The sequence below is a fragment of the Aspergillus undulatus genome (genome assembly GCF_047715775.1).
Source record: "Aspergillus undulatus strain CBS 261.88 unplaced genomic scaffold BDV17scaffold_22, whole genome shotgun sequence".
NCBI classification, from domain to species: Eukaryota; Fungi; Ascomycota; class Eurotiomycetes; order Eurotiales; family Aspergillaceae; genus Aspergillus; species Aspergillus undulatus.
Window position 1 is genome coordinate 113,719 of NW_027396626.1, and position 24,493 is coordinate 138,211.

General features: G+C 49.7%; 11 protein-coding genes across 11 annotated transcripts; 5 read left to right on the forward strand and 6 right to left on the reverse strand.

Annotated features, from left to right (window-relative positions):
- Positions 1-1,184: 1,184 nt before the first annotated feature.
- Positions 1,185-3,066, reverse strand: BDV17DRAFT_281580 (protein kinase domain-containing protein; the record flags this gene model as incomplete). Its single annotated transcript, XM_073760048.1, has 4 exons — positions 1,185-1,228; positions 1,267-2,185; positions 2,254-2,958; positions 3,001-3,066. The coding sequence occupies 4 exons, from the start codon at positions 3,064-3,066 to the stop codon at positions 1,185-1,187; spliced, it is 1,734 nt and encodes a 577-aa protein (XP_073615847.1).
- Positions 3,067-3,611: 545 nt separating this feature from the next.
- BDV17DRAFT_81403 (uncharacterized protein) lies at positions 3,612-5,708 on the reverse strand. The gene is made up of 7 exons (XM_073765174.1): positions 5,290-5,708; positions 5,015-5,240; positions 4,641-4,957; positions 4,264-4,581; positions 4,111-4,203; positions 3,977-4,057; positions 3,612-3,928 (listed from the first exon to the last, which is right to left on the reverse strand). The coding sequence occupies exons 1-7, from the start codon at positions 5,473-5,475 to the stop codon at positions 3,692-3,694; spliced, it is 1,458 nt and encodes a 485-aa protein (XP_073615848.1). The 5' UTR covers positions 5,476-5,708; the 3' UTR covers positions 3,612-3,691.
- A 1,910-nt stretch (positions 5,709-7,618) lies between these two features.
- Positions 7,619-8,386, forward strand: BDV17DRAFT_81381 (uncharacterized protein). The gene has a single exon (XM_073765173.1). It carries the CDS (start codon positions 7,818-7,820, stop codon positions 8,334-8,336), a length of 519 nt encoding a protein of 172 aa, XP_073615849.1. The 5' UTR covers positions 7,619-7,817; the 3' UTR covers positions 8,337-8,386.
- Positions 8,387-9,431: 1,045 nt separating this feature from the next.
- BDV17DRAFT_291017 (kinase-like domain-containing protein) lies at positions 9,432-11,084 on the reverse strand (the record flags this gene model as incomplete). Its single annotated transcript, XM_073762038.1, has 3 exons — positions 9,432-9,503; positions 9,560-10,435; positions 10,488-11,084. 3 exons carry the CDS (start codon positions 11,082-11,084, stop codon positions 9,432-9,434), a joined length of 1,545 nt encoding a protein of 514 aa, XP_073615850.1.
- A 1,089-nt stretch (positions 11,085-12,173) lies between these two features.
- On the reverse strand, positions 12,174-12,724 carry BDV17DRAFT_291018 (uncharacterized protein; the record flags this gene model as incomplete). Its single annotated transcript, XM_073762039.1, has 2 exons — positions 12,174-12,355; positions 12,406-12,724. The coding sequence occupies 2 exons, from the start codon at positions 12,722-12,724 to the stop codon at positions 12,174-12,176; spliced, it is 501 nt and encodes a 166-aa protein (XP_073615851.1).
- Positions 12,725-12,810: 86 nt separating this feature from the next.
- On the forward strand, positions 12,811-15,019 carry BDV17DRAFT_82054 (uncharacterized protein). Its single transcript, XM_073765178.1, has 2 exons — positions 12,811-14,406; positions 14,459-15,019. Exons 1-2 carry the CDS (start codon positions 12,889-12,891, stop codon positions 14,687-14,689), a joined length of 1,749 nt encoding a protein of 582 aa, XP_073615852.1. The 5' UTR covers positions 12,811-12,888; the 3' UTR covers positions 14,690-15,019.
- A 138-nt stretch (positions 15,020-15,157) lies between these two features.
- On the forward strand, positions 15,158-16,087 carry BDV17DRAFT_281581 (uncharacterized protein; the record flags this gene model as incomplete). The annotated part of the gene is made up of 4 exons (XM_073760049.1): positions 15,158-15,340; positions 15,430-15,582; positions 15,656-15,885; positions 15,925-16,087. The coding sequence occupies 4 exons, from the start codon at positions 15,158-15,160 to the stop codon at positions 16,085-16,087; spliced, it is 729 nt and encodes a 242-aa protein (XP_073615853.1).
- Positions 16,088-16,837: 750 nt separating this feature from the next.
- BDV17DRAFT_298321 (uncharacterized protein) lies at positions 16,838-19,194 on the reverse strand (the record flags this gene model as incomplete). Its single annotated transcript, XM_073763668.1, has 3 exons — positions 16,838-17,516; positions 17,598-17,748; positions 17,838-19,194. 3 exons carry the CDS (start codon positions 19,192-19,194, stop codon positions 16,838-16,840), a joined length of 2,187 nt encoding a protein of 728 aa, XP_073615854.1.
- A 410-nt stretch (positions 19,195-19,604) lies between these two features.
- Positions 19,605-20,487, forward strand: BDV17DRAFT_262587 (translationally-controlled tumor protein). The gene is made up of 4 exons (XM_073757795.1): positions 19,605-19,639; positions 19,692-19,809; positions 19,862-20,002; positions 20,092-20,487. Exons 1-4 carry the CDS (start codon positions 19,625-19,627, stop codon positions 20,331-20,333), a joined length of 516 nt encoding a protein of 171 aa, XP_073615855.1. The 5' UTR covers positions 19,605-19,624; the 3' UTR covers positions 20,334-20,487.
- Positions 20,488-21,141: 654 nt separating this feature from the next.
- On the reverse strand, positions 21,142-22,338 carry BDV17DRAFT_262589 (alpha/beta hydrolase). The gene has a single exon (XM_073757796.1). It carries the CDS (start codon positions 22,163-22,165, stop codon positions 21,305-21,307), a length of 861 nt encoding a protein of 286 aa, XP_073615856.1. The 5' UTR covers positions 22,166-22,338; the 3' UTR covers positions 21,142-21,304.
- A 421-nt stretch (positions 22,339-22,759) lies between these two features.
- BDV17DRAFT_82144 (uncharacterized protein) lies at positions 22,760-23,414 on the forward strand. Its single transcript, XM_073765179.1, has 2 exons — positions 22,760-22,888; positions 22,954-23,414. The coding sequence occupies exon 2, from the start codon at positions 22,962-22,964 to the stop codon at positions 23,331-23,333; it is 372 nt and encodes a 123-aa protein (XP_073615857.1). The 5' UTR covers positions 22,760-22,888; positions 22,954-22,961; the 3' UTR covers positions 23,334-23,414.
- Positions 23,415-24,493: the final 1,079 nt, after the last annotated feature.

Genomic DNA, 24,493 nt, shown 5'->3' on the forward strand with positions numbered 1-24,493 from the left:
GGGAAACAGAACTCTTTCCCGGGGAAGTCGCAAAGCCGTTATCGTGCTCGGAATCCGACGGATTCAACCCCCAACGCGCCGCCCCGCGCCGGCGCTTCCAAGTTCACAACACCATTGTCGAAGCTTAAGCCGTCTGGGCAAGATAACAGATGAGGACCATCATTGGACGACATTCAATATGCCCAGAGTACACCTGCAGAAGAGTGATGAACTGAAGGTATATCATTGGCAGCAGCATGATGAGGTGGTGCCAGCTCCCAACGAGAGTGGATCCTCTCACATACAACCGGCTGTCTATCCCACCAATAAGCATACTCATGCCCTCTTTGGGATAAGCTTATTCTGAGTTGTCCCCACATCCGACCTCAAGAAGCCGAGACGGAGTATCTACCACTACCTCGTAAGTCCTCGTGGTCGCTTGACGTACGTTTGTGGTTCATGGGCATAAATACTTCGTTTTGAAATTCCCTATATGGCGAGTTAAGGCGAGTTACCATGTTTCGGAGGAGAATCCTGTCTCCGTAGTTGACGGCGCTCGCTTTACGCGGTATTAGTGTTGCAATGGAGCCTCAAAGCAGAGGGGAGATCGGGCGCTGGCCAGAGCGCAAGGGGGCTACATGGACGTTTGCGTGAGTAGAGTACGTAGTTGAGCGGATTTGTTTATCGGTCTTTTTTATTTCGCTATCTCAACGTGTTTCTCGGTATCTATCAACGTCGTCCATAAGTCTTTTCAGTAAAGTGGAGATTGTTGAAAATATCTATAGCTTGCAAGTTTTTGAACGCAAAGAGCTCTGCGCTCCAAGAGAGAACCAGCATGATGAAAAATTGTAACGCCGAAGAGAACAGCCTCAGATGAAGGTAGGAGAATGCGGCGAAGTTCCCATGATGTTATAGAATCGTCTAGTTTGAAGGTCGTGGCGTAACCATCTATTCGCGTTGCGAAAAATGTATAGAAAAGCAAGTTGTAGAGCAAGGGGCATTGCAGAGAAGGTAATAAAGCGCAGAGGAAATGGCTATAGTGGCGTGGGTATTTTGTGCTCGGAAGGATAGGTCCCTAGGGCTATTGCGGGGCAGGGCGTTTTTTGGGGATTAGCGGGCGTCGCGATTGCTTTTCATTGCGGAGAGAATTTCCATAGAAATTGAATAAGTCGGATGCATATAGGCCTATAGCTTAGTGACTCCAGCTATAGCTTTTCTGGCTTCTTTGAGTTTCGAGGCTTGCTGTAGCCTTAAACGATTGAACGAAGTCGGCAGCGACAGGCTTACGGTTTGGAATGGCTTTGCTCGGCGTGCTCTCAATCTCCAGGTTAGGGCTCATCAGATATTGCTCATTCTTTTCAGCTCGGCTCAGCATTTCCTTTAGTCTCTGGCATATCTCGAGGGAAGTGCTTCGGGCGTCAGGTTTAATGAGGAGCATCTCGTGTAAGACAAGGTTTAGAATGTCACACAGCATCTGGGAGCAGCGCGGGCTTTGTTTTAGATGGTCGGTCCAGGATGCAACACTTGGCTTCACAGACTCATAGTTGACTGAGTAGAAGGCGTCGGTCGACAATTCGGGCCACTCGCTGTCCGTCTCTTTCCGCTGTTTGGCAAACAGATCCACGGCTTTGTTTCCGAGCACGAGGTATGTGACAAACTCTAGGAGAAGGCAGCCAAGGCTCCAAATATCCCATTTGCGCGAGATGAGGCACCTGCGATAGACATCTGGAGGTGAATATGTCGGGGAGACAATGACGGTGTTCGGGTCGACATTGGATCTAGAGTCTCTGCCGCGAATGTTGGATAGCCCTAAATCCGCGATTTTGAGGATCGGCAAACCATCGACTGTTGAAAACCAGAGGATGTTCTCTGCTTTGATGTCTCCGTGACGACCGAAACGATGCTCTTCGGTTTTGGCGTTTCTGAAGGCGTGGAAAAAGGTCAAACCACTGGTGATACCAACCATCTGCGTGAGGAACCAGATAAGAAGTCGACGATCAGGCCGGGGATCTGGATTATCCTTCCAGTAGCGTCTCAGGCTTCCATTTGCCCATGGAAACACCAAGTGGCAATGCCTACCTTTGCGGTAGGTAAATAGAAGGTTGATCAGGTGAGGGTGACAGGACGGGCCAAGGTCACGATAGGCCTTACACTCGAGTTCAAAGTCGGTATCTCGATACACACGCTTGACAGCAACTTTGTGAGCCTGATACGCAGAGTGTAAGCTGTTTGTTGTATTGAGCGGAGATATTATAATCACCACTACCCACTTACGTCTTGACTGGATGAATCCCCAAATGCATGGTGGTCCGGATGAATATATTCCTGAAAGACTTCTCCGAATCCTCCGCTTCCAACCGACTTGGAGCTTGAGTCATTGCCGGACTTGATAAAGGGCAAAATGTGCAGATCGCCCAGAGGATAATGTTCACCCTTTCGAAATGTAGGGCTCAACATCCGGTACTGTTTTTTGACAAAGCTTTCCACGGATCGACTGTCCCAATCCTTCAGTGCTTGGATTTGACGTCCTTGCCGGGTGACGAGAGTCGAACCAGCAGGCTCCTCGGCATGATTCTCGGTAAAGGGAAGACTTTCGTCTGTTATTCCCTCTGCAAGAAGTTGTATGATGTACGCTTCTTTTCCCAGTTTCATATCGACAAGAGTTGCGAAAAGCCTCGTAGCCTGTTCTGATATCGTATGGGCAAACCACTGCGCGCTCTCGGCGTCTACTATTTCTTGCTGCTCAAGGATAGCTTCGACATTGTGATCCACCAAGTGCTGGAGAATGGCAGCGGGGACGAACTTCCTTGTCGGTTCATTGGAAGCTACACGATGCTCTCTGAGACTCTCTTGGAGCTTCGTCAACGCTTCGGGGGTTTCCTTTCTTCTAGATACGTGTGACAATGGCGAGACATCTCTGGTGAGAGGTGGGCATGTCGAGTTCCCATCAGGCGGAGTGTCTGTAGGCGGGTCATCGGACTGTTGGGGTTGGTTATCTTGAGGATCTCGAAAAATGTACACCATAAATATATTCATGCAGCGAAGGATAGACTGGAACATTGACTGGAGGAGTTGGAAGGCGTTCATGTTTCTGAACCACACTGGCAGGAGCGTGGGCTTAGTTGTATGGAAAGGTAGTACCGATATCCGCAAAAGGGAAGGAACCGCGATCAAGACGGGAAGGCTAACATGAAAGCATGTTTTGATTTGTAAGGGAGAAAGCGTAAGATTTAAGCAGAAGCCAGTGAGGAGAAGGAATAGTAGCTTTCAGAGTTGGCGGATGTGAACGCCTGGGCGAAAGTGACAGTGACCGGGTGGATGAACGCAATTACATAGCCCTCACCCGGGCGCAGCAAGGTGGACAAGGCCGAACCACAGAAAAAGCAAAGCGACGGTTGAAAAGGAAAAGAAAACATCAACAATAATGAAGGCTTGTAATCCCAGATAATGATGGCCAGCAGTGGGGCAACATTGTATCTTCAACAACACACGAAGACCATCAAGTCCGGTGTCTTGCGTTCCTGGCATCCTGCCATCCCCCAGCAGGCGCATGGCAGGAAAAGCTAAATTGCGAGACCACGGTCATGCGTGCACTGCTTGTGGCGCTATTGACAAGGATCTGGATCTTAAGAACAGGTAACTCACGAGGCTGCGGATGGACAAGATACCCCGCGGCTTGGACATCGGACCCATACACCCCAATGCTGCACACTCACACTGGTGACGCGGGCTCCGTTGTTTTAGTATTCCTGCGCCTAAGCAGTTCTTTCAGCCCTTGTTTGGCCAGAGTGCAAGGATGCAGTTGAGAATATTCGCACCGCAGCCACACCCGCCAGCATGCAAGCACGAATGCAGTCAGTGGCACGGCCACAGCCACCATAACCCATACGTACTTCGAGATCTGGAGCCCCCCATTCTCTGTCTTGACGAACTCGGTGGAGAAGAAATTCTGTCTCTCCGTCAGCAAGGCTGTCAAGGCAGATTCTCTGCAACATACCTCCACCATCGTGGTGGGAAGGAATACTAGCCCGATTATGGTGAGCAGTCTCACGGCCGTTGCATCTTGAACTGTACGCATCTTTGCCGAGTCAGTCGCTTTCGAAGCCTATAGTTGTTGGGATGTAATCATACAGTGAGCTTCTTGATGTCGGCACTTTCCTGGTTTGACGCTCTTGCCAGGTCTCTCAGTGCTCGCACCTCCTCGTAGCCCAAAAGATCCGACAGCTAAGACATTGCGCATATTAGATGGTGCACCATTCAACGGCAATTGATGTAGGATCTTACTAGGTTCTGAACAGACTGCACGCGAGACTGCAGCACCTTCGCTCGCTCTTGGTAACTCTGGGCTTCCGATGCATATTCCTCAAATCGTTCTACGGTCCTGTGACATGAGCACAAAGCTGTTGCTCGACAGGCAAGCCGACATTGCTGTTTACAGACCCTCTTGAGTCTGTGTATTGTGTCAATCTTTGTGTGAAGTATCACCAGGATATCTGAGATTCGAAACTCCAATTCCTTCAAACTCCGTCTGTCATTCTCAACGAAGTTTATAGACCTAGTTTCCGGCCCACCATTGAGTGGTGTCGCCATCATGCGAGTCGACTGTAGAAACAATAGAGGGTCAGTTGATGGGGAAACCGACGGAATTGACTCAAACAGACCTTTAACTTCAATTGTTCTTCTAACCAACATAAATAATCCATCCATCCCCGCAGGCTCTCCGTGACGAGGCATTCATGGACCGAGAATGCCGACGTTGCGGCTTCCACATCTTCAGGTGCCTTCAAGGCCAGTCTCTCTGCTACATCATCTTCCGCCGTTGAAGATGGTGCTATCAGCAGGAAGACCGAATTGGATCCGGAAGCCTCTGAGCCCCGGTGAGACAGCTTTTGATAAACGCCAGTTTGGCGGATCGACCAGGGGCATTCTGGTGGTGGCCTTCTATTCCTCTCGACCCGTCGAAGGACATACGCCACCTCTATACCAGGTCAGCCAACTGGCACTTGTCAATTGAATGGAAATTGTGTGCAACTACCCTGAATATCTGCGGAATCCAATCTAGACTCTCGACTCTGAGGCGTCGGAAAACCATACTCGTTCTCGAATGATTTAAAGCCGAACGTGAGGACAACTCTCCATATTTCCGGAAATACTTGATGCAATTCTATGAGCCGATTGAACAGCTCCCAAGAGATATTTAGTGGCGACCACGACCGTTCATGTTGAATGGTGTATAGCCGAGCCTGCTCGTTCGGTCCTTCCTGCAGTATGTCAGCGTATCCTTAGATATGAAGCCCAAAGTAGACGAACAATGCTGGCCTCTTCCAACTCAGTTGCGCTATTGATACTCTGCTGCGGTTGCGCCGCTAGACACCATTCCCCAACATTCTGACCGATCTTGTCAATGGTTAGCTGTTTTAACTGAGGGCGGCCGTTTCTTGGCATGAACAGTCTCTTAGAGTTCGCATTTGCTTTTTCGAGGAAGTAACGATCCATGGCAATCAGATTGAATTATTGGGACCTTTTCTTCGCGAAGGAGCCTGTGTTGGGTTCCGCTAGGACAACCAGAGCTCGGGCAGTATATGGATTTATTTTATCTCACAACGCTTTGCTTTTCTCTGAACAGATAATCCCAGCTCTCGTACGCTTCGTCTTTGGCATTGTCGTGTTCCCAAGGCTCTTGGGCATTTACCCTCTGTATCCCCCGCTCTGGCAGCCTTGCAGCGAGGCGCATCCTAAGGGGCTGTGGAGAGAGTGTGCCTCTTCTGAGCTGCACAAGCGTGAGGCTGTTTAGTCCCGAGTCTCTAACTGCGATGCAATTGACGAGTATGCTCTTGTTTGCCATCTGTCCTACAGTACGATGATTTTCAGACCAAAGCGGCTCCAGAGCCCAGGTTACCTCATGCGTACTTAGTGCAGAAGCCACCGTAATAGATCTCGGAGCGCAGTCCGGTATAGAGTCAATGATGACAGTATTAATGCTTCAGCCCTACAAAGCATTCCTGCACTGCCAATCCACACGTTCCAGAGACGTCACTCGGGCTCGAAAAGAGATCAAATGTCAATATATTCATCTAACAGTTCGGAATCAAACAAGCGCTCTAGAATACAATCCAAAAGCCGAACTCCGGTCACCTGTCCAGTCCACCACCCCCGGTCCTTTCCTTACTGGCCCAAGTCAATATCGCCTCCGACACGTGTCAATCTGCTCCTGGTCCGAATATCAGCGAACTATTTATACAACGCTTGAGGGTTGTCGAACTTCTGTCAGATTCGAACACGGGATTTTCCCGTATTTCACATATACGATATACCGGTCTCGTTGCAGCTATAAAGCTCAGCCGATCAGATATAACCAAGGGGATAATAAAGGAACTGAGCATACATCAAGTCTGAAATTTGATGGACCATACTTTTTCCGCAGGAGACAGATGAACGCGCCGGGATCCATGTACTTCCCGCCAGAGCGATGTGGAATGTTTGAGTAGCACTCCATATGGAACGAATATTCAGTGCTTGATGATTTGATTTCGCGACCAGAAGAAAAGTTGAATGGATAAAAAATAGCACTATCTGGATTTTTACTGTTGTTTAAGAGGGAAACCGGGCAAAACGGGCGCCCGGGCTAACGGACGGGACACCGCTCCTTTTATAACAGTTCTCAGGCCCCCAGAAGATCGAGGGTGGGGTGGCGGATCACCTCAATACTTCTAACTCCAGAGTGAGCCTTGCGCTAGTCCGTGTCACGTATCTTGCTGAAACTGGTCAGCCTGTCGGCGAATCGAGAGTGTCGACTACTTGGCCACTCGGCACGAATCGATCTCCTCCTGTAAATGCGCCTCCCAGGTCAGACCATCGTGTCCCCAGCCTTCGGCGGCAAAAATCGACAGGTTATAATGACCCGACGATATATGGCCACCCACATAAAGCTGATTCATGTGGCACCTTCCAGCCCATGCCCGGGTGACACTTACATCTGTGAGGCGCGAGGGCAATTTCAAAATCAGAGTGCCGCAGCTGATCTGGAAAGTCTGATGTTAGGGGCTGCATCCCAATATTGACGACGCTAGGGGGTGGGATAAAAGAAGCAAATTGCCCTCCAAAGCCAATAATTATCAACCTGCCTTGGGCGCAGCCTGTGCATTTCCTTTGAACCGAAGATAAGAGGAAAAGGGGGCCACTAACGCTGACCTCAAATGAGTTCGCCGGAAATCGCCGTCTCAATAATCTCATCAATTCGTCCTGATCCAGATATCGATCCGACACGATTTGCTCGATGGTCGAATCTGCCGGCATTTTGAAACCCGTCGGTAATACTAAGCAGGGTGAAGGGGCAAAAAAACAAAACAAGGAGTTACGGCACCGTTGAAAGGCTTGACGCTGGTAGGAAGACTGGCCCGGGCGTTGCTTTCGACCCAACAACAAACACACCCTCCACATATATAATACTGATCATTCATTTTGAGCCGCATCTATCTCCATCTTGTCCCTACGCTCATGAATGTCCAAAACATCTGTCAAGCTATCATTGCGTTGTTATCGAACACAGCATGATGCACCATGTCCGGTAAGTCATGATTGGGGAAGATCGAGTCAGCAGGATAGGCACCCCTGTCCTACTACGAGTCGCCATTTGCCAGCTCCGAGAGTCGCGACAAGTTCTGGGTTTGGCAAACCCGAAGCGGCGCTGTGCTCTGTGTAATAATTGGATATAGGTTGCGAATTCCGCCCCCGTTGCTGCTGCTTTAGGGCAGTGTTCCCAGGTCCGCAATCAAAATCCAAGCTTCAATGCACGAACTATCTATGTGCAATTCATCCAGGATAAATGTCAATTTACGATGGGCTTTTGGGAGGAGAGGGGGGGTAACACTTCCGGCGGGTGGACCCCGCAGCGGTTGGAACGGCACGGCGCGGGGTCCCACTACCTTAATTTCAATTATAGATACTTATTGACATATTCAGAATCCGGAGTTGACGGTGCCCGCTGCCCGAGCTTCGTTGCCTCCTGGAATGGCCAAACCCTGCAAGCACTCAATCAGAGTTGCAAATCTCGGTTTAATGTCTGCCGTCTTTGTGCCCGATCCGCCAAGGCTACCCTTATTACCACCAGCAACGAACGCCAGCCTAATTGCTCGATGGTGTCCTCTTATGCTTGCCGTATGCATGGATCCAGGAAACATAAGCTGACTGTGGTAGCACGTAGCATTGCCAAATGCATCCAATTCCAGGGTTACGCCCAGATCCCAGTCCGAAACGAATGTCCACGGGGTGGTTCGGATCAAGTCGCATTGGGACCCGGTCAACGGCTAACGCGGCAGAGCACATTTCAGGCAGCTATTGATCAACATGCTCGGTAGTTTTTTATCCTTTGGCCTGGGACACTAATGAACATGGTCTTTGTGGAAGGCGAGAAAGTGAGGGCCCGGATGTTACTTCTCTCTCAATGCCACAAATTCCCTAGGGCACCATTGGAGTAGCCACAACATAGCTCAAGCACTTAAGTTTGTCCGTCGAACATGTTGCGAATCTCTGGGGATAGGGTCTAGCTACTTGATCTTCCGGACAATGGCAATGATAAAGCGGAATTGAAATTATTGCATAAGAACTCCATTTCCCCAAGAACATTGAGCAATTGCTGTATGGTCTACGAGCGAGACCTTGGCAACAGAGCTCGTTCGGTGCGACTGTCACATGATATCTAATATGCACTATCTCTACGTACTCTGCACAAGGCTCGTAGCCTCTGGCCTTTACCGCACGACCAGACAAGGACTACGACAAGTGGAGTGAGTTCGAGGAGCTTTTGGCTTCTTAACGGGAAGTTCCTGTTTGACTAAGTGAGATTATGGACAGACTGAAAGACCAGCGTGGGGCAGGAGTAGATAAAGCAAGGGTGAGGAAGACGCTTTCGAGTCAACTTGATAGAGTGCCTATGCTCATCCATCAATAGACAGAACAGGGCAACCCTAATCATTCGTGAAGCATTCTCATCGTCAAGGCTGACAGTCCCCCATAGCGGTCCATACATAGAATGCAATCTCAGGAAATTTGCAGAATCAAACGGATCTTTGCTCCGGGCGTAATTGCCAGCCCAAAAACTCATCACTAATATATCTATTCATAGGGAATTCCACAAAATCCTGTGTATCAGAGGTGCCGAACCGCGCTCTGCTGCGGTCTGACTATCCTCGCCCAGCCACATCGTTCAGAGAGGTTCCTATGCTGCCCCTCGCGGGTGGGATGTCAGCTGCACCGCGGTCTGAAAGCAGCTTAGATACCTCGATGTGCAGGCTATATTGATAAGCTCCGCGAGGCCCAGGATGCGTCGGCGTACTCATAGCCTACTCCTGAGTAATATTTCGATTCCCTGGGCCTCGTCCGCAATGCCCAGCAACGGAAGGAGACAGGTTCGGTGCTGCGTCGCTTTCCAAAACAATCAATATACCTCTTATCTAAAAGGCTTTTTCAAGGCTTGTATTATCCTGGCCTGGCCTCCCTCCTGGGTCCGGGATGGTGTGGATATTCTACGCTCTGAAGCGGGGAATCTCGTGATCACCGGACCCGACGAACTCGGACGCACGAACTTCGGACGCAAAAGGTACATTTCATATCTCACGGCTCGATCAAGAATCTCGCTCAGGGCCTCATATATGTCACGAGCAGAGCCTCGGTCTTTAGGCTCAATCACAATCATTCTTGTCATGACGAGGTCCAGTATGTCGTGCATTGCTTCTGTGCAGCGCAGACTTTCTTTCAATTTAGTAACCCATAGACCGACTGAAGGCTTGACACTTTCGAAATCGTTGGAATAGAAACTATCTGACTTGAGATCGGGGTATTCGTTGTTGGACTCACGCCGTCTGGTTGAAAACTCGGAGACGGCGTCACCACTACCGAGAATGAGGTAGGTGAGAATTTCCAGGTATAAACATCCAAGACCCCATATATCCCATTTGCGCGAAACTTTTTGTTCCCGTTGGATTTCCGGAGCGCCATATGTTACGATGTCGAGGACAGTGTCATGGTCAGCGTCGTCTATAGAGCCACCGTCATGAATGCTAGCGAATCCTAAGCTTGCTAGTTTGAGGATCTGCGAATCTCGAAACCAGAGTATACTGTCGGCCTTCACGTTCCCATGGCGGCCATAGAGAGTCACTTGCCATTCTGGGTTTGTGAATTGATGAAAGAATGCCAGCCCATCAGCAATTCCCGCCATTTGGGCGAGCGTCCATCTGACAAGTCCAGAACTAAGCTCGGGGTCAGGGTGCATATCCCAATATTCTCTCAGGTTTCCATCGGCCCAAGGAAATATAAGGTAAAAGCAAGTCTCTTTCTCATAGCTGAATAATAGCTCAATTAGATGGGCATGACTGGCAGAGCCCAACTCCCGGTAGACATCCCCTTCCGTTACAAAATCGTCCTTCCGATGTATGCGCTTGACAGCGACTACCAAGGCCTAGCATGCAAGTTAGATATCAATAGTCGTCGAGAAATCCAAGAGGACTCACCTCACTCCCTGGTAGGCTTTTGAACTTATGATGGTCAGGATGAATCCATGCTCGAGTGACAATGCCAAAGTCTCCTGTTGCGGGAGATATGTAGTCCAGCGCCGTATTTCGGTCGAGAAAGGGTAAGATTTGGTGTTCATCAAAGTCATAGTGTGTGCCTTTACAAAATGTAGGGCTCAGGAACTGGTACTGTCTGAGCCAAAGGTCTTCCCTAGATTGGGCTGTCCAGTCCTTTGAGGTTTGAATCGGGTTGCCTTGTTTCGTGAAGAGAGCCACCTCGGACGTTTGAAAGGGAAGACATTCGTCAAATATGTCCTCTTCCAGAAAGTTTACAATATGCTGCTCCTTCTCGAGGTGGACAAGCATTGCAAAGAGCTTAGGTGCGCGTTCCCTGATTGTTTTCACAAAAATAGGTATCCTTCCTGGTTCCATAATATTCTCTTCACGAAGAATGTCTCGTACATTGTCGTCCACCAGCTGCTGGATTACAGAGTTTGGGATAAAAACCGAGTTCTTGGCGCTAGCGGATTGCACCGCTTGGGCTTTGAGTTCACTTTGAAAGCTCCGTAGGGTTCCTTTGGACGGATGGTCCGCCATGCTAGCACCACCGCTGGATAGCGTGTCATTACCTGATGTCGAATCATCAGCGCGTCCTGTGTCATCACAGGGCTCCAAGTCATCATGAGGTAGAACATCTAAAGAGAGCTGCCGAAGGTGACGAGCGAGATGCTTCTGGAAGCGTTTTGGATCCGTAATTGGCGGTCTGGTACAGAGTGGACACTGTTGAGCTGCGCTTGTGCGTCTTTTGGAAATCCTTAAGACTATGTGCAGCTGATCTTCCCCAAAGACGCCCGGGTGCGACGTCTCGATGTGTATCATGAATGAACTTCGGGAGTCGCTTATGTGAGGGCAGAGACTACACGTCCACTCGCACCGGTGGTATTGCCATTCATGTTCGCTCCATTCAGTATAGCTGTCGTAAAGCTGATCGGCTTGGGCGCAATATCCGAACGTACAAATGTACGGTCGCAGATCACTATAAACGTGATATTCCCAATCGTCATGAACGTTTTGCAACGTGATTGTCTGGCAACAATAAGGACAAATGAACGCTGTCTCCCCAACCGCTTCCTCCGAGATAGGCGGAGGAGGAACTGATATTTGACATACTTCGTTATCAGCTTTGGAACTAGTAGCCGAGAATTGTGTTCTATCAGTGTCTGAGGCGGTGTCGTGGTCGGTTATTTGGATAGTTGATACTGTCGTATCCTGCGTCCACTCAGTCGATAGCGTGCTTGGTGCATAGTCTCCGGCAGTCTCACTGGTTGGCGGCCCTGCAAGGAACGTAGGTGGATTCACTCTGGTCGGTTGTGATAAGTCTGGTGAGAAGAATGCGTTTTCAACAAATACATCGATGTACTTCGAGATTTTATCACCATGACCCTTGTGATAAGCAAGAAGTTGGCGGCGTTTCGTGTTGGCTTTCCCTAAACGCTGAACTAGAATGTCCTCGACAGGGAGCCGAACTTATCGGACACATGTTTTATATCATATGGCTCTTTATATTGCAAGTCGATCCGCGCAGCCTTTCGGGATACGTCCCTACGCGCGGGGTTTAGGAGCGCCGCGCTGCATTTGTAGCTTCTCGATGTCAATCTTGTGAGCAGCATAAATCCAGCAGATACCTTACAGACTAGATATTGTGTGATTTATATCACGTAAATGTTCTGAGAGCTCGGGATAGCTGGCATCTTCCTTTTTGATGTCTGCCCAAATCTCATCAGGATCCGAATCGTCGGATTCAAGCGAGGAGGGCCCGTTATCATGAGTCGGCAGACTGCGATGTCCAGCAGCGAGTATAGTACCGGCTATGGCCTCGTCAGTTTTTTATCTTGTATTGAGAATCGGGTTCGCATACTGCTTCGTATTGCATGCAGGATGTCGGACAGGTGCTCGCCAACCAGCTTGTGCAACTCCGGCGCTTCGCGCAACCGATGATCGAGCGAAAGTCTGTCCGTATGTTTTCGATGGGCACCAAGATTACCTGCCCATAGTCGAAGACGTCCGAGCTCTTCACGAAGATCGACCGATGAGCTGATGTAGTCTGGATCGGTGTAGAGTGCGGGTTTTAAGATGACAGCAAAACCACGAACGCAAGCATCCAGAAGTGAAGCGATTGAGACTACCAGGTTTGGCGATGTGGTATCCTGGAATATTTGCGCTTCTCCATCAGTCATTTTATGAACGCGGAGGCTTGGAGGGGTAAATTGGGGACGAGGCTGAGAGAAGTCAAGCAAAAGCGAGCACGGTGCGGGGCACGTGCATAGAAACACATCGACCTGCATCCAACGGCAAGTCAAGCCTCATATCCTCCTGCTTTATTTATCGTTCCCGAGGCAGCATGTCAATTGGTTTCGAGATTGCTGGGCTCGCCCTTGCTCTCTTTCCTGTTCTCGTGGAGGGCCTCAAATTCTACGCCGAGGAGAAGGGGACGATCAGGGATTTCCTTCACTACCAACATGTTCTCAAACGCCTTGTACGCGATCTCGCTCGAGAACACTTGACGTTTCGCAACTCCTGCCAGCGCTTTCTAGAGGACATTGTTCTCCAGTCGGGCCTTCCTGTAAGCGCTGTCGACGAAATGATGCGGGACCTGGAAGATCAGCGCTGGAAGGACGGAGGGTGGCTACAAGAAGGTGTCCTTGATTTCGAGTCGGTCCAGCGCTACCTTGAAACAGTCGAAGACATGCACGAGGAGCTTTCGAAGATTAGAAACTGGCTTGGTCTTCCCGATCAGATCGCATCAGCAGAGCTCCTCGACAAGAAAACCCGACGCCGACAATGGAAGAAGATTATTCTTGTCATACGGCAGGACGAGATATCGGAACATCTAGACACAGCCAGTCGTCTCAACACTTTTCTCGCACGATTGACTGACCAAGCCCGTGTCACTACACCAAGCCGACATTCTCGTCACAAGCATACGAGACACTATAAACGGATCAGAAACCATGCGATTGATCTATACCATACATTGAATTGCAAATTCCCGACTCCCCCATCCTGCAAATGCGGGTTCCACCAGGTTAACGTGAGATTGGAGTTTCGAGGGACTGAAAGGCCTGAATCGGCGATATCCTTTCATACAGTTTTTACGGTAACAGCACACCAGCCGGCATCACAATCCTCTACTCCGTGGCGAGAGATACAGCTAGAAAGCTGGGCCCCCTCCAAAGCTGCGCAAATTACACCCAGTCACACATGCCAGTCAAGTGTACCGCAGCAGGCTCGCAAATGGAAGTTGCCGTTTAAAAAGGAGCACAAGAGCACGCCTTCTGCGCCCAAGAAAGTTGGGTTCTTGCTGGATCAAGAAGTCAAAGACGATACCATCTATCCGGAGATTAAAGATCTATGTAAATTCATAGTTGGCACAACCAGCTCTACCGACTGGCTCGGCTTCATCACAGACGGGCATTCGAGAAAACATCGCCTGCGTGACATTCACCAAACGCAGACTTTGTCCCAAAACGCTGTTGACTCACAGACAATCTCCCTTGCTCAGTTATTCCTTGTCCATAAAGCTCCCAGCCGAGAGGTCAGGTCAAAGGTGGGCTTGAAGCTAGCGTCATCAGTTATGCAGCTGCATACAACGCACTGGCTTTCAGGTACCTGGAGTGCCAAGGATATCTTCTTCTTACGGTCAGCAGATGGCACTGCCAAAGTCAATGATCCCCTTGTTCAGCGTATTTTCGGCTCAACTGGCCAAGCTTGCTGTCCCGAGAGCAAATCACACACTACTCGCCTCGGAGCATCAATCCCCTGTCTGTTCTCATTGGGACTGGTTCTCATTGAACTCTGGCACTGGAAATTATTTGCGGACCTAAAGAATGAACAGGAAAAGGCTATGATGAGTGCCCCAGTATGTTTCAATGTGTGTATACACTTGAGTCATGCTAATTCCCATTGTCTAGGTACCAGAAATCTCTGACATCATGGCAGCCGGCCGTCTTATCAAAGCCATGGACGACGCCGGCCCAAGTTATACAGCCGCTGTCCAGCGCTGCATCTTCGGTGTCGACGCCGCGTGTACCTCTCTTGAAGAGGATAAATTCCGCGACGAAGTCGAAGAGAAAATCATATTTCCACTTGGAGAACATGTTCGCTTCTTCTGTGGTAAGGAGACCGTTGAAGAGTGCCTGTAATATCTGAAACCTGCTTTTTCTCCCATGCACGGATATTTACAACTAGAATGTGAGGACCTGTGAAATCGACGCCGAAAATGACCGCTACTGAGGCCATAAACGGCCGCATTTCCACCCGTATCTTCCAGCGGCGAGCCGCTGCCTGGGACGTCCTCACGTGCTCTGCATCACTATTCTGCACCCGCCAAGCGTTCTTTAGTCGCCTCTTTTCGCTGATGTTCAACTCGCGTTCTTCAGCGAGCTTCAGTCCGTTTCAACTCTTGACCAAAACGACATCGAACATGGCCTCCCTCGCGGCCAAATCTAGCTGCCCTGCAGTCCCGCCCGGACTGATCGAGTGCTGTATAAAATGTCTTCTTTCCCCCTCGTTTTTTTATTTCTTCCTACCACTCATCTCTCACCAACGCCGAAGCCGATCATTTCTATACTTCCGTCTTAATTCTATAATACCTTTATCCGGCTGTCTCGATGGCCCCTCCTCCCGTCCCCTCTGCTCAACCTGGTGAACATCAGTACTGGACTAATCCCATCCTCTGCGAGGAGACTCGAGCCAGACTGGAACATTTCCGCAGCCTTGGATGGCTCCCCCCAAATTTCAAGCCTAAGACCCTGGAAGGCCTTGCCGTTATTGAACGATATTGGCGGAAGTACGTATATTATTGACTTCAAATATCTACCTGATGGCTCAGAAAATAACATGCAACAGGTATTGCATCTAATTAAACCACGACTACGTCGAGTACCTGCTTTTGGAGGATCAAGTGATCTATATGAATTTCTTTGATTGGATGTACAAGACCTCGCGGAAGAAACTTCTTCAGTTGTATAATAAATACTGGCGACACCTTTGCCAATACTTTGGCCTGTTCGCCTGGTGTTGTGTGAATGGTGATGTCCATGAACAAATGTGACAGGTATGCTAGGTTTCCTTGAACTCTGTGGATAGAGGGCTAATTTAGGAGATAGTTTCTCCAACATGTATTTCCTGCTGAGCACAAAATTCCTAGACGCACAAAGAAAAAGAATATATTAGATATAGCTGTCTTTTGTGTCACCTACCAACATCATTGGGTACATTCAACCCATTTTCGTCACGGAAGTATGATTATTCAATTTGCTATAATCCAGCTCTGGTCTGCTATTACTGGGACTCGACCAGGCGTACTCCTTCCGCAGAAAGCCTCTCTAGCAAGCATGTTACTGGGCAAACGGAAACAGGTCTAGACTGTCCAGAGCGACCTCTCTCAATATGTCTTTGTAGATGATCTTCCGGCCTCGGTCTGCTACCGTGATATCAAGCTCTTCTATCTTAAAAATCTGGATAGCAAACGCGATGTTCTTTGTACCATCATTGAGTTCTGCAATCTTAAAGGTCGGCTAGAAGGCGCTGATGGGTAAGGGCACCTTCAATCTGCATCACAAACACATTTAATCTTACTTTCTCCCTTATAGAACTAAATTCTTCATGCACGGTGATTACCAATTAGCATACTGCCCTATTAACCAAATTATCTCACTAGCCTTCTGTGATGAGGCTTTCCTTAATACCGCACTCCGTGCAAGATTCTTCGAGGGCGGCGATATTTGAAGAGGCTATATCTATGCACGCGGGGCACAGTCTGCAGAGGGTTGGTGGCAGGGATAGTTCTGGCCATTAATGGCTGGAGATGGGGAGATATGATTATCATGCAGAGGTATCGAGATGATAATACATGATATTGTATTTTGTTGAAAGACGGGGTGAAGAAGGGAACTATTACGGAGCAAGCTGGTTTTGTGGCCCTCCCCTGGTCGACAATGGACGGGGGCAGGGTGTGATAATGGAAGAGGTTTTTCCGCTGTTAGTCTGCATAAGGCCTTCTATAAATTATCATATTCCTACGTGGTGCTCTTGAGTGTATGTCGAAGATGGAACACGGGCAATTAGAGCATATATCACGACAGAGGAATTTGTCTGAGTGGGTAGAGCTGAGACTCGCTACACGGGATCCTGTAGGTTTAAGACCATGAATCTGTATGGGTACAGAATGCCACAAGAGGAATGGAGGACAAGAACAGAATATGAAGCAATCTTACTCAATGTCTACCGAGCCCGCTAGCTACTTTAATTGAACACTCGTCCTATCCACAGTGCACCGACGAATACAGCTACCAAGTCGTCCACCCCCTCAGTGTAGCCTCACAATGCACAGAACCCGGTTCCTCCTCAAACATCCACGCGAGATCATACAACTGCATACCAAGCTCCTCGGACTCTCCATCACTATCCACCTCATCGACCCCGTACCACTGCTCGGAGGACGAGTCTGGGTCTCCCACAGTGAACCGAACAAAGCACATACGCCGCGAGTCCTCGCTCCAGCTGCGCTCGGGATGAAATAGCAAGAGACCACTGAGATAGTGTCTTCTCGTGAAAAGTGGATATTTGTTGACCATCCCAGGCATTCGGGGCATATTCGGTGGGGGATGACCAGGGTCCGCTTCTAGTTTCTCTACAGCTTCGTCCATCATCTGAACGGAATCACCACGGGTAGTTTTCTCGGCTGCGTAATGTACTGTGCAATCCTGTCTACTGGCGTTCGGGAGGAAATAGACATCGAGGCGGAAGTGGAATAACTCGAGACCCTCGGAGAGAATATAGTCATACATGTCTACAAGGTTGTCGCGAAGGTCTTCAAAATCAGGCAATGGGCCGTCGGGATGAGTAAAGTAGACATTGAAGTTTATGAGAGGCGGGAGCGGACAGTGTTCAGGGCTCTCGAAGACCATGAACGAATGATTCCCGGAATGATCCTGAAACGGCACCACGTGGGTTTTGAGTGAGCACCTGGTTAGCAAATGTTATGGCGAGGGAGTCTCTCGAAGCCCGGCTGCCTTGTGCACAGCTCGGGTACGCGCCGCGTCGTACCTTGACACGCCGTCTCGTTGCAAATTATATTCTTTCCTCCATTGGCTTTTGCACCGTGCACCGGCGGGGAATGAACAGTTATCAAGGGCGATTGCAGAGTTGCACAGAAGAGCTCGTACACTGAATCGAACTCTGTTGCGGAAGCATGCTTCTTCGACGGGTTGGTATTAACGGGCATGGGCTCGGGCTGGCGGTAGCCGTCCCCGACGGTATGGTCAGTGACACAAATGTATTCAAGACGAGGGAGGTGTGCAGTGATATCCTCGAGCTGGGTCACGATACTGGGGGTTGTCCCCGCGCATACCCAAGTTGGCAGGAGGAGGGTTTCGATATTAGCCGGGAGGGTGTCTTTCAACGACCATGAAGCTGGGGCGCCCCCGTAGCCGCCGATGAGCATCTCAGTCAATATGGAGAGGTAGCGTAGTTTGGTGAATTCAGTGAGGGATCCGAAGTGGTCGTTGAGTCGGGACTTTGTTGTACGGGCACCATACTGAAACTCGTGCAACACATCAAGGTACTCCAATGCGTGCTTGTGTTTCTGAATGGCAGTCCAGACTTCATGGTTGGATATCTGCCAGATGTTCCGTCGTTTCCCATTGATGTTCTCATTCGTCTTAGTCTTGTCTTTTTCCCAGGAGAAGGAGAGGCTCTTCAGGGACGTTGGGAGAGTGAGCAACGTGGTTACGTCTTCTGCCCTACACGTAGACGTTGCTTTGGAGACAATGTGAAGATTTTGTATGTGACAGTCATATCCGTGCTCCCTATTGAAGTTTCTGAACAAGGTTGATATGCCGTCTGGGTCGAGGTTGTACAAGCGAACTGTGCGCAGACTCTGGAGATAGAGGGCAGGCCATAACCCATCTAATTTCAACGCAGGGCTTTGTATGTTCTCGTCGGACGCGTCCGGCCCCCCTTCATAATATCTGGGAACTTCACTGAAAAGGTGCAGCTCCTTTAAGCCAGATAGCGCGTTTGACGGCGCACTTGAGCTGCTTTGTTGCTGATCCAGTGCTGTGCGTACAATGGCCCATAGGAAGAGATCTGACGGTTGAATATGACCATATATTGTTGCCGCGGATGGTAGGTTGGCCAGTATAAGGGCCATGAGAGGACGTCTGTCTCTGTGGCCGTTGTCTTTGGCAAAGGTGGCATCGAGAAACAGCGATCCAAGCTCGCTCGGAAGCCGTGCAGCTTGAATGGCGGTCTTGACAACATCCTCGTGGTCGGAGGTCAACTGAAACTCGTTATCTTGGGTCTGGATTTCGTGATGTCTCTCAATATAGAATGGCGGACAGGCTGCCCAGTTTCCAACAGTCAATACTTGCACATTCGCTGCAAGGGTAGGATTCGTCACTACTGTGCGGAGGAATTTCCAAAGGGAACTGTAGGGGTGCCGTGCACCGTTGTAGGTCCAATGTGAGTAGATGCGGGGAAGGAAAGTCTGGTGGTGCTTGCGATTGACGAGAAGGCGACTGAGCCCATTAACATCCACGAGGTCCTGGCTATAAATCTTGCGACTATGGATCTCCGTCGACGTAAAAGCAAGGGAGAGGATTGCATCGAGGAGCTCGACGGGGAGATCGGTAAGGTCAGGCATGGTCACTAACCCGGGTGAAAAACATATAGAGAAAGATGAGTATGAGGGGAGAAAGCACTTAGGTAGATCACTTGTTGCACTAGTCCGCTGTTCTATAGATCTAAATAATAGAACCATCTGGATCGCTTCCTCCTACCGGTATGACCGTGAATGTATCAGTTACAAGAAACAGAAGGTCAGTTCAACCACTGCCATCAAGCGTCGATCACGACATAGTTGTCGAATGACATCTCCTATGGCGAAGGAAACTCAGCTGATTCACGGACGCCATCTTCCGCAGCTGGATCCGGGATTGGTCCTATAGATGCAGATGAAATCATCGTGCATCCCAAGAAGTGGAGTTATTAGAAGCCTATAAATGCCTCTTCAGCCCCCAAATTTTCTGGCTAGATGCATCCACCCTTGATAAAGAGGTTAACACGCATCGATCATGTTTTACTATAATGTACGTCTTCCATGACCGCAGCGAACAAGATCAAGCGAACTCACCTTTAAAGGATGTAATCAGTAACGACGCCCTCTTTTCGAGCGAATACCCCATCACTGAAGTCGACGACATAATCTACGAGGTGGACTGTGAGCACATCACAATCCCGCGGCCAGGCGCCGGGATAGGTTCGTACTTCATTCTGCCCCGGATCGAGTAATTGCAACTAATCGCACGCAGAAATCGGCTCTGACGGCGCTCCGTTCGATGCCGATGAGGGGCTGGTAGAAGGGGATACAATTACGGTCAACAATTTGATCCATGAGTTCGGGTTGCAGCCGATCGATTTGACGAAACACGAATTCGGATCGCTGCTGAAAGGTTAGTACTAACTTTACGATCGACTCTCTGCTCGGGGCTGTATCGCCGGATATTGAGCGCCCTCGCTCACATGTTGCTAACGAAACCAGGCTATGCTCGGTCGATAATGGATTATCTACAAAAACACAATTCGGGCCGGTTAGACCAGTCTGGGAAGGGGTCTACGGCATATGCGAAGAGGATTATGGAGCACTATGCTGATTACCAGTTCTATTTGGGCGAGAGGTATAATCAGGGAGCGATGGTAATGCTTTTGCGGTATCGCGAGGATGGGCACACGCCTTACTTTACGTTTTGGAAGGATGGATTGAAGGAGCAGCGCCTCACATAGCTTGTTACTTGTTCAATGCGATCCCTGGGGTGACATATAGTCCTTGGGCTTGACAGCTCGAGTTCTCCAGGATTTAGCTAGATTCTATAAGCTCATGGGATTGGATGAGTTCGTCCTTTAAATACCTCACGTCTACGCGCATACTGGCGGTGCGGCTTCTTCTTGAAGTCTGACTGAATTGAATGAAACTGTGTAACTGTGAGGTCTCTCAGGTACCATCTGCATCTCTGGTCAAGTGCGTTCACATATACATATAGTAGGTAGCAAGTAGCCTCCGTGGACGCACTGGTTACTATGGGCGACACCTTGGCACTCATCCTTCCTGCGTCTCTTGTACACACGTAGGACCTTGTTTATGAGCTGAGTGGTTTCCTTCTTGTAGTCAAGGGACGTACCTTTCACTAATTAATTTTGCCACGATGGTATCTATTTTTCAATACCAGTTTGACATCTAATGTGATGGATCGCTCCTGCCGTATAAATTTCCCTGGGCGCACCTTCCCTGTCACCTAGTCTAGGCGTTAGATGAGGAAGGAGCAATCAACGGGTAGATGAGAATCACGCCTTCCTGACTACTGCTCATACACATCACAGCAAGCCACGACCGTCGTCAGGTACCAAGACCCTACTACCCCTTGAACGCTCAAAGGATGACATACCATGGGTTAGGGATGAGGTGCTTCAGAGTGCGGTAAGTCGGTCACCGACAGGGTAATTGAATGTCTACACAACCCTAAAGAGGTACTGATGTACTGAGATCTCATGGAGCCTATTGTTACTGTTTCCTATACGATAGACATGTTCATACCATCAGCTGCTGTTAATTTATCCTGGTGAGGATGCAATTTTTCTATCTGCTTCCACATGTTTCAGACCCCAACATTCCTCTGCACGTCATGCGTGGCGCTTATTACAGAGTACAGCTACAAATGTCGGATGTGGCTCGAACTCAACACAGGTGATCCTGAGCCTCATGCCACATTTGACCGGCATTCCAAGAATTCAATAATGTAGTCAAAGCCCTCCGGTTCCTTAATCCAGTGGCCCTCTCCTTCCGCGCCCGAATACTCTCTCCATTCAACGTGAGCCATGATCTTCCGCAGGATCCTCACTGCTTGCTGGCCCAATTCAACTGGCACCCACACATCGTCCGTTCCGTGACCGAGCAAAACCGGTGTGGTGAAAATAGGTAAGATAGTTTTACCGTGAGCATCCGCATGCTGTAGCTCGGCCTCTTGAATTGTTCGACGGAAGAAGGACGATATCTGGCGCTGTAGCTGCGACTTGTCGAGTGCGTCGATCTCGGTGTTGGCTTCCTCGAAGCTCTGGATGATATCATCTGCACCGTTGGCAAACGGCAGCCACCCGCAGAACCCTAGGATCCCACCGAGCGCCTGGTCGATCCTTCCATGGGCACAGAGAACGGTCCACAGGGCCGTCGCCATTCCCTGGCTGATTCCTCCGAGATAAACATGGCTCGCCTCCCCGTCGAGCAAACGGATCTCGCTTTCGAGAATGTCCTGGATATGGGCAACGGACTCCCTTAGCCCTTCGACTTGGAGATCCTGCCGGTGTGTAATGTCGGTCAAGGAGTACGCATCGAACCAGGAGCACATTTCCTCTTGGAATGCAGTGGTCCAGCGGTCTCGCGAGGTGGGAAACACCCAGCGCCAGTTGGGGAGGCAGTCGGGCAGGTTTTTGTTTTTGGAGGTCATGGAAGGGAAAAGCTCTTCCGCAAACTCGGGGCCATCGCTTCCGCGACCATGAAGTAGGATGGCAGTGTGGGTGTGCGAGCCTGTCGGGGCGTGGATATGGGGCGCTTCAAACTCCATAGTTCGCACGGGACAGTCTGAATTGATGCTCGAGGTAGAGATTGAGAGGGACGACGCGCGTTCAAGAAGTCATGAAGTGGTCAGTTTGGAGTTGGAAGTTCGTGTCAGGATTTAAGCGCTGGCAAGGACCTGCGCCAACATTCTGCGGCCCAATCGGCGCGGGGCTACTTCGTTGATGGGGTCTGTTTTTACACCGGAGAGGATGTAGGCTCAAACATGATCGGCGCACGGGGAAGCCAAGGGCCGATGATGCCCTATCCTTTGTCAATCACGATGGAAGAGCGCCTACATACGTAGCCGCCCATTATCGGAGGTCTATAATAAATTGGGACGGAATCCACACGCATCAATCCATGCATTGGCCGCTAGGCTATTACGCTTTGACGCTCAGTACGACGGTATCACAGCCTGTCGTTTTATGAACGGTGTCACCGAATGTAGCAGAGCCTCGCATTACCTATCAAATAACCGCCGACCTCAGTTCAGCGAAAACTACGAGATGCCGCCGGTTGCTATTTTCGGACAGCAAACACAGGGCTACATAAATCGGAATTCTCGCAGGTAAAATGATAGTTAGAACACGATCTCATATCCTTTCATAGCTCTCAGCAAGCAAGATATAATTTCCTTGTGGACTTTTCATTCTATTCCCCAGCCTCACTATCCTCGTCAACAGTCTATCACCTCCGCGTCTTCAATATTCCATTCTCTCGCCCATTCTAGGTACGTAAGTCGCCGGTCGCCTTATCGATAAAGTGCATCGTCGCTGACATGGCCGTCTCTATTAGCTTCCACCATGACCAGCATCGGGGTAGCGATCTACACGCCGTCGGATTCGCGAGACCCTTCTCACTGGGCACTCTGGTTGAAGACCAGTAACGGGGAGTCTGTAATCCTGCAGGTCCACTCAGTCAACGTCGTTACTTCCATCCAGACTGACTATCGGACATCACAGGGAAACTACGACCGGTCACCGGTGTCGGCCACCTGTCACGAAAGCCCTAGCCACGTGACTCGCCCGGTCTTAGACGGGACGGCACCTGCACGGTGCCCCAAGACAGCCACTGAGAAGATGATGTCTGGATGCTATGTTGCCCATTGCTATTGTAGGTCTATGGTGACTCCGCAATGGTGTCTCCGTGAGAGAATGGCCACCCTTGGCTCCTAAGGAGTTTTGTTATCATGGGTAATAAAACTGGCAAGGAAATCAGCATAGGCACTTACCAACAAGTGCGACAGCCTGTGCAAAACTCTTTAGTGCGAGTCCTGTACTGTTTTAATTGAGGTAAAGGAAACTGCACCAGATCGATCCTTCCTGTCATGTAGAGGTCATACGAGGAAGGAGCAATTGAAACAATGGGAATCGCTCCTTCCAATCCTGGGTCCTCTGCACAGAAGGCACAGAGAAACTACGATCAATGTTGCCGGCTGAGAGGGGGGTCGACACTTCGAATGGTGATGTCTTGATCTGTGGACTATACCAGATCCTAGTCTTTCAAAAAAAAAGAATAGCCCGTTATTTCGGGAGAGTAAATACAAAATGACACTGAAACTGAGTTTGAATGCAAGTGAAGTGGAAGGCAAAAAGGAATACAAATATAGATTGAACGCTTTGAAGGCTGACTCCGAGCCCTAACTGGAAGAATGACAACGCTTCTGATGATCACGTAAATGATCCTTTCGGCTAAACGCTCGGCAGCAATTGTCGACACCACACCGATAGGCGTTTGAGGCAAGATGAACTGTTTTGATATGGCGGACTATGTCAATCTCGCGCTTGAACTCGGTTTGACTGCGACATCCTTCCCATTTGCACTTGAAAGGTACCGGAGGAGCGGTGTGGTTACTATACAAAGATTGACCAGTCAGGTAATGTTCCAAGGATTATAATATCACCGGATGAGTCGAGGAAGAGAAAGACGAACCTCATAGTACGAACGGTTCGGCTTGATGCAGGCTCAGAAGGAGCTGTATCTGCGTAGGAGGAGCAAGACTCCCCACAAGCGTTTTGATTGCTTCGCATCGGCATCATTGAACCAGCGTGGCCATCGCACCCCATTGGTGGCTTTCCGAATAGTTCGAAAGGCCGGATATTGGAGGTTTCCTCAAGAGCTAATCCTACACCCGTTGTGGACAAGATAGCATCTTCCTGCGGCGCAACCTCGGCAGTTTGTCTTAATAGCAGTTCGATCGCATCGTCACTCCATAGAGAGGAAAAGGGGAGTGCAGTATTTAGGTCCCTAGCCGCCTGGAACATCTCTGGTGAGGTATGGGGCTCGCAGAATTGGGAATAACCTAGTTCGCTTAGAGGAACACTTTGGCCACTTG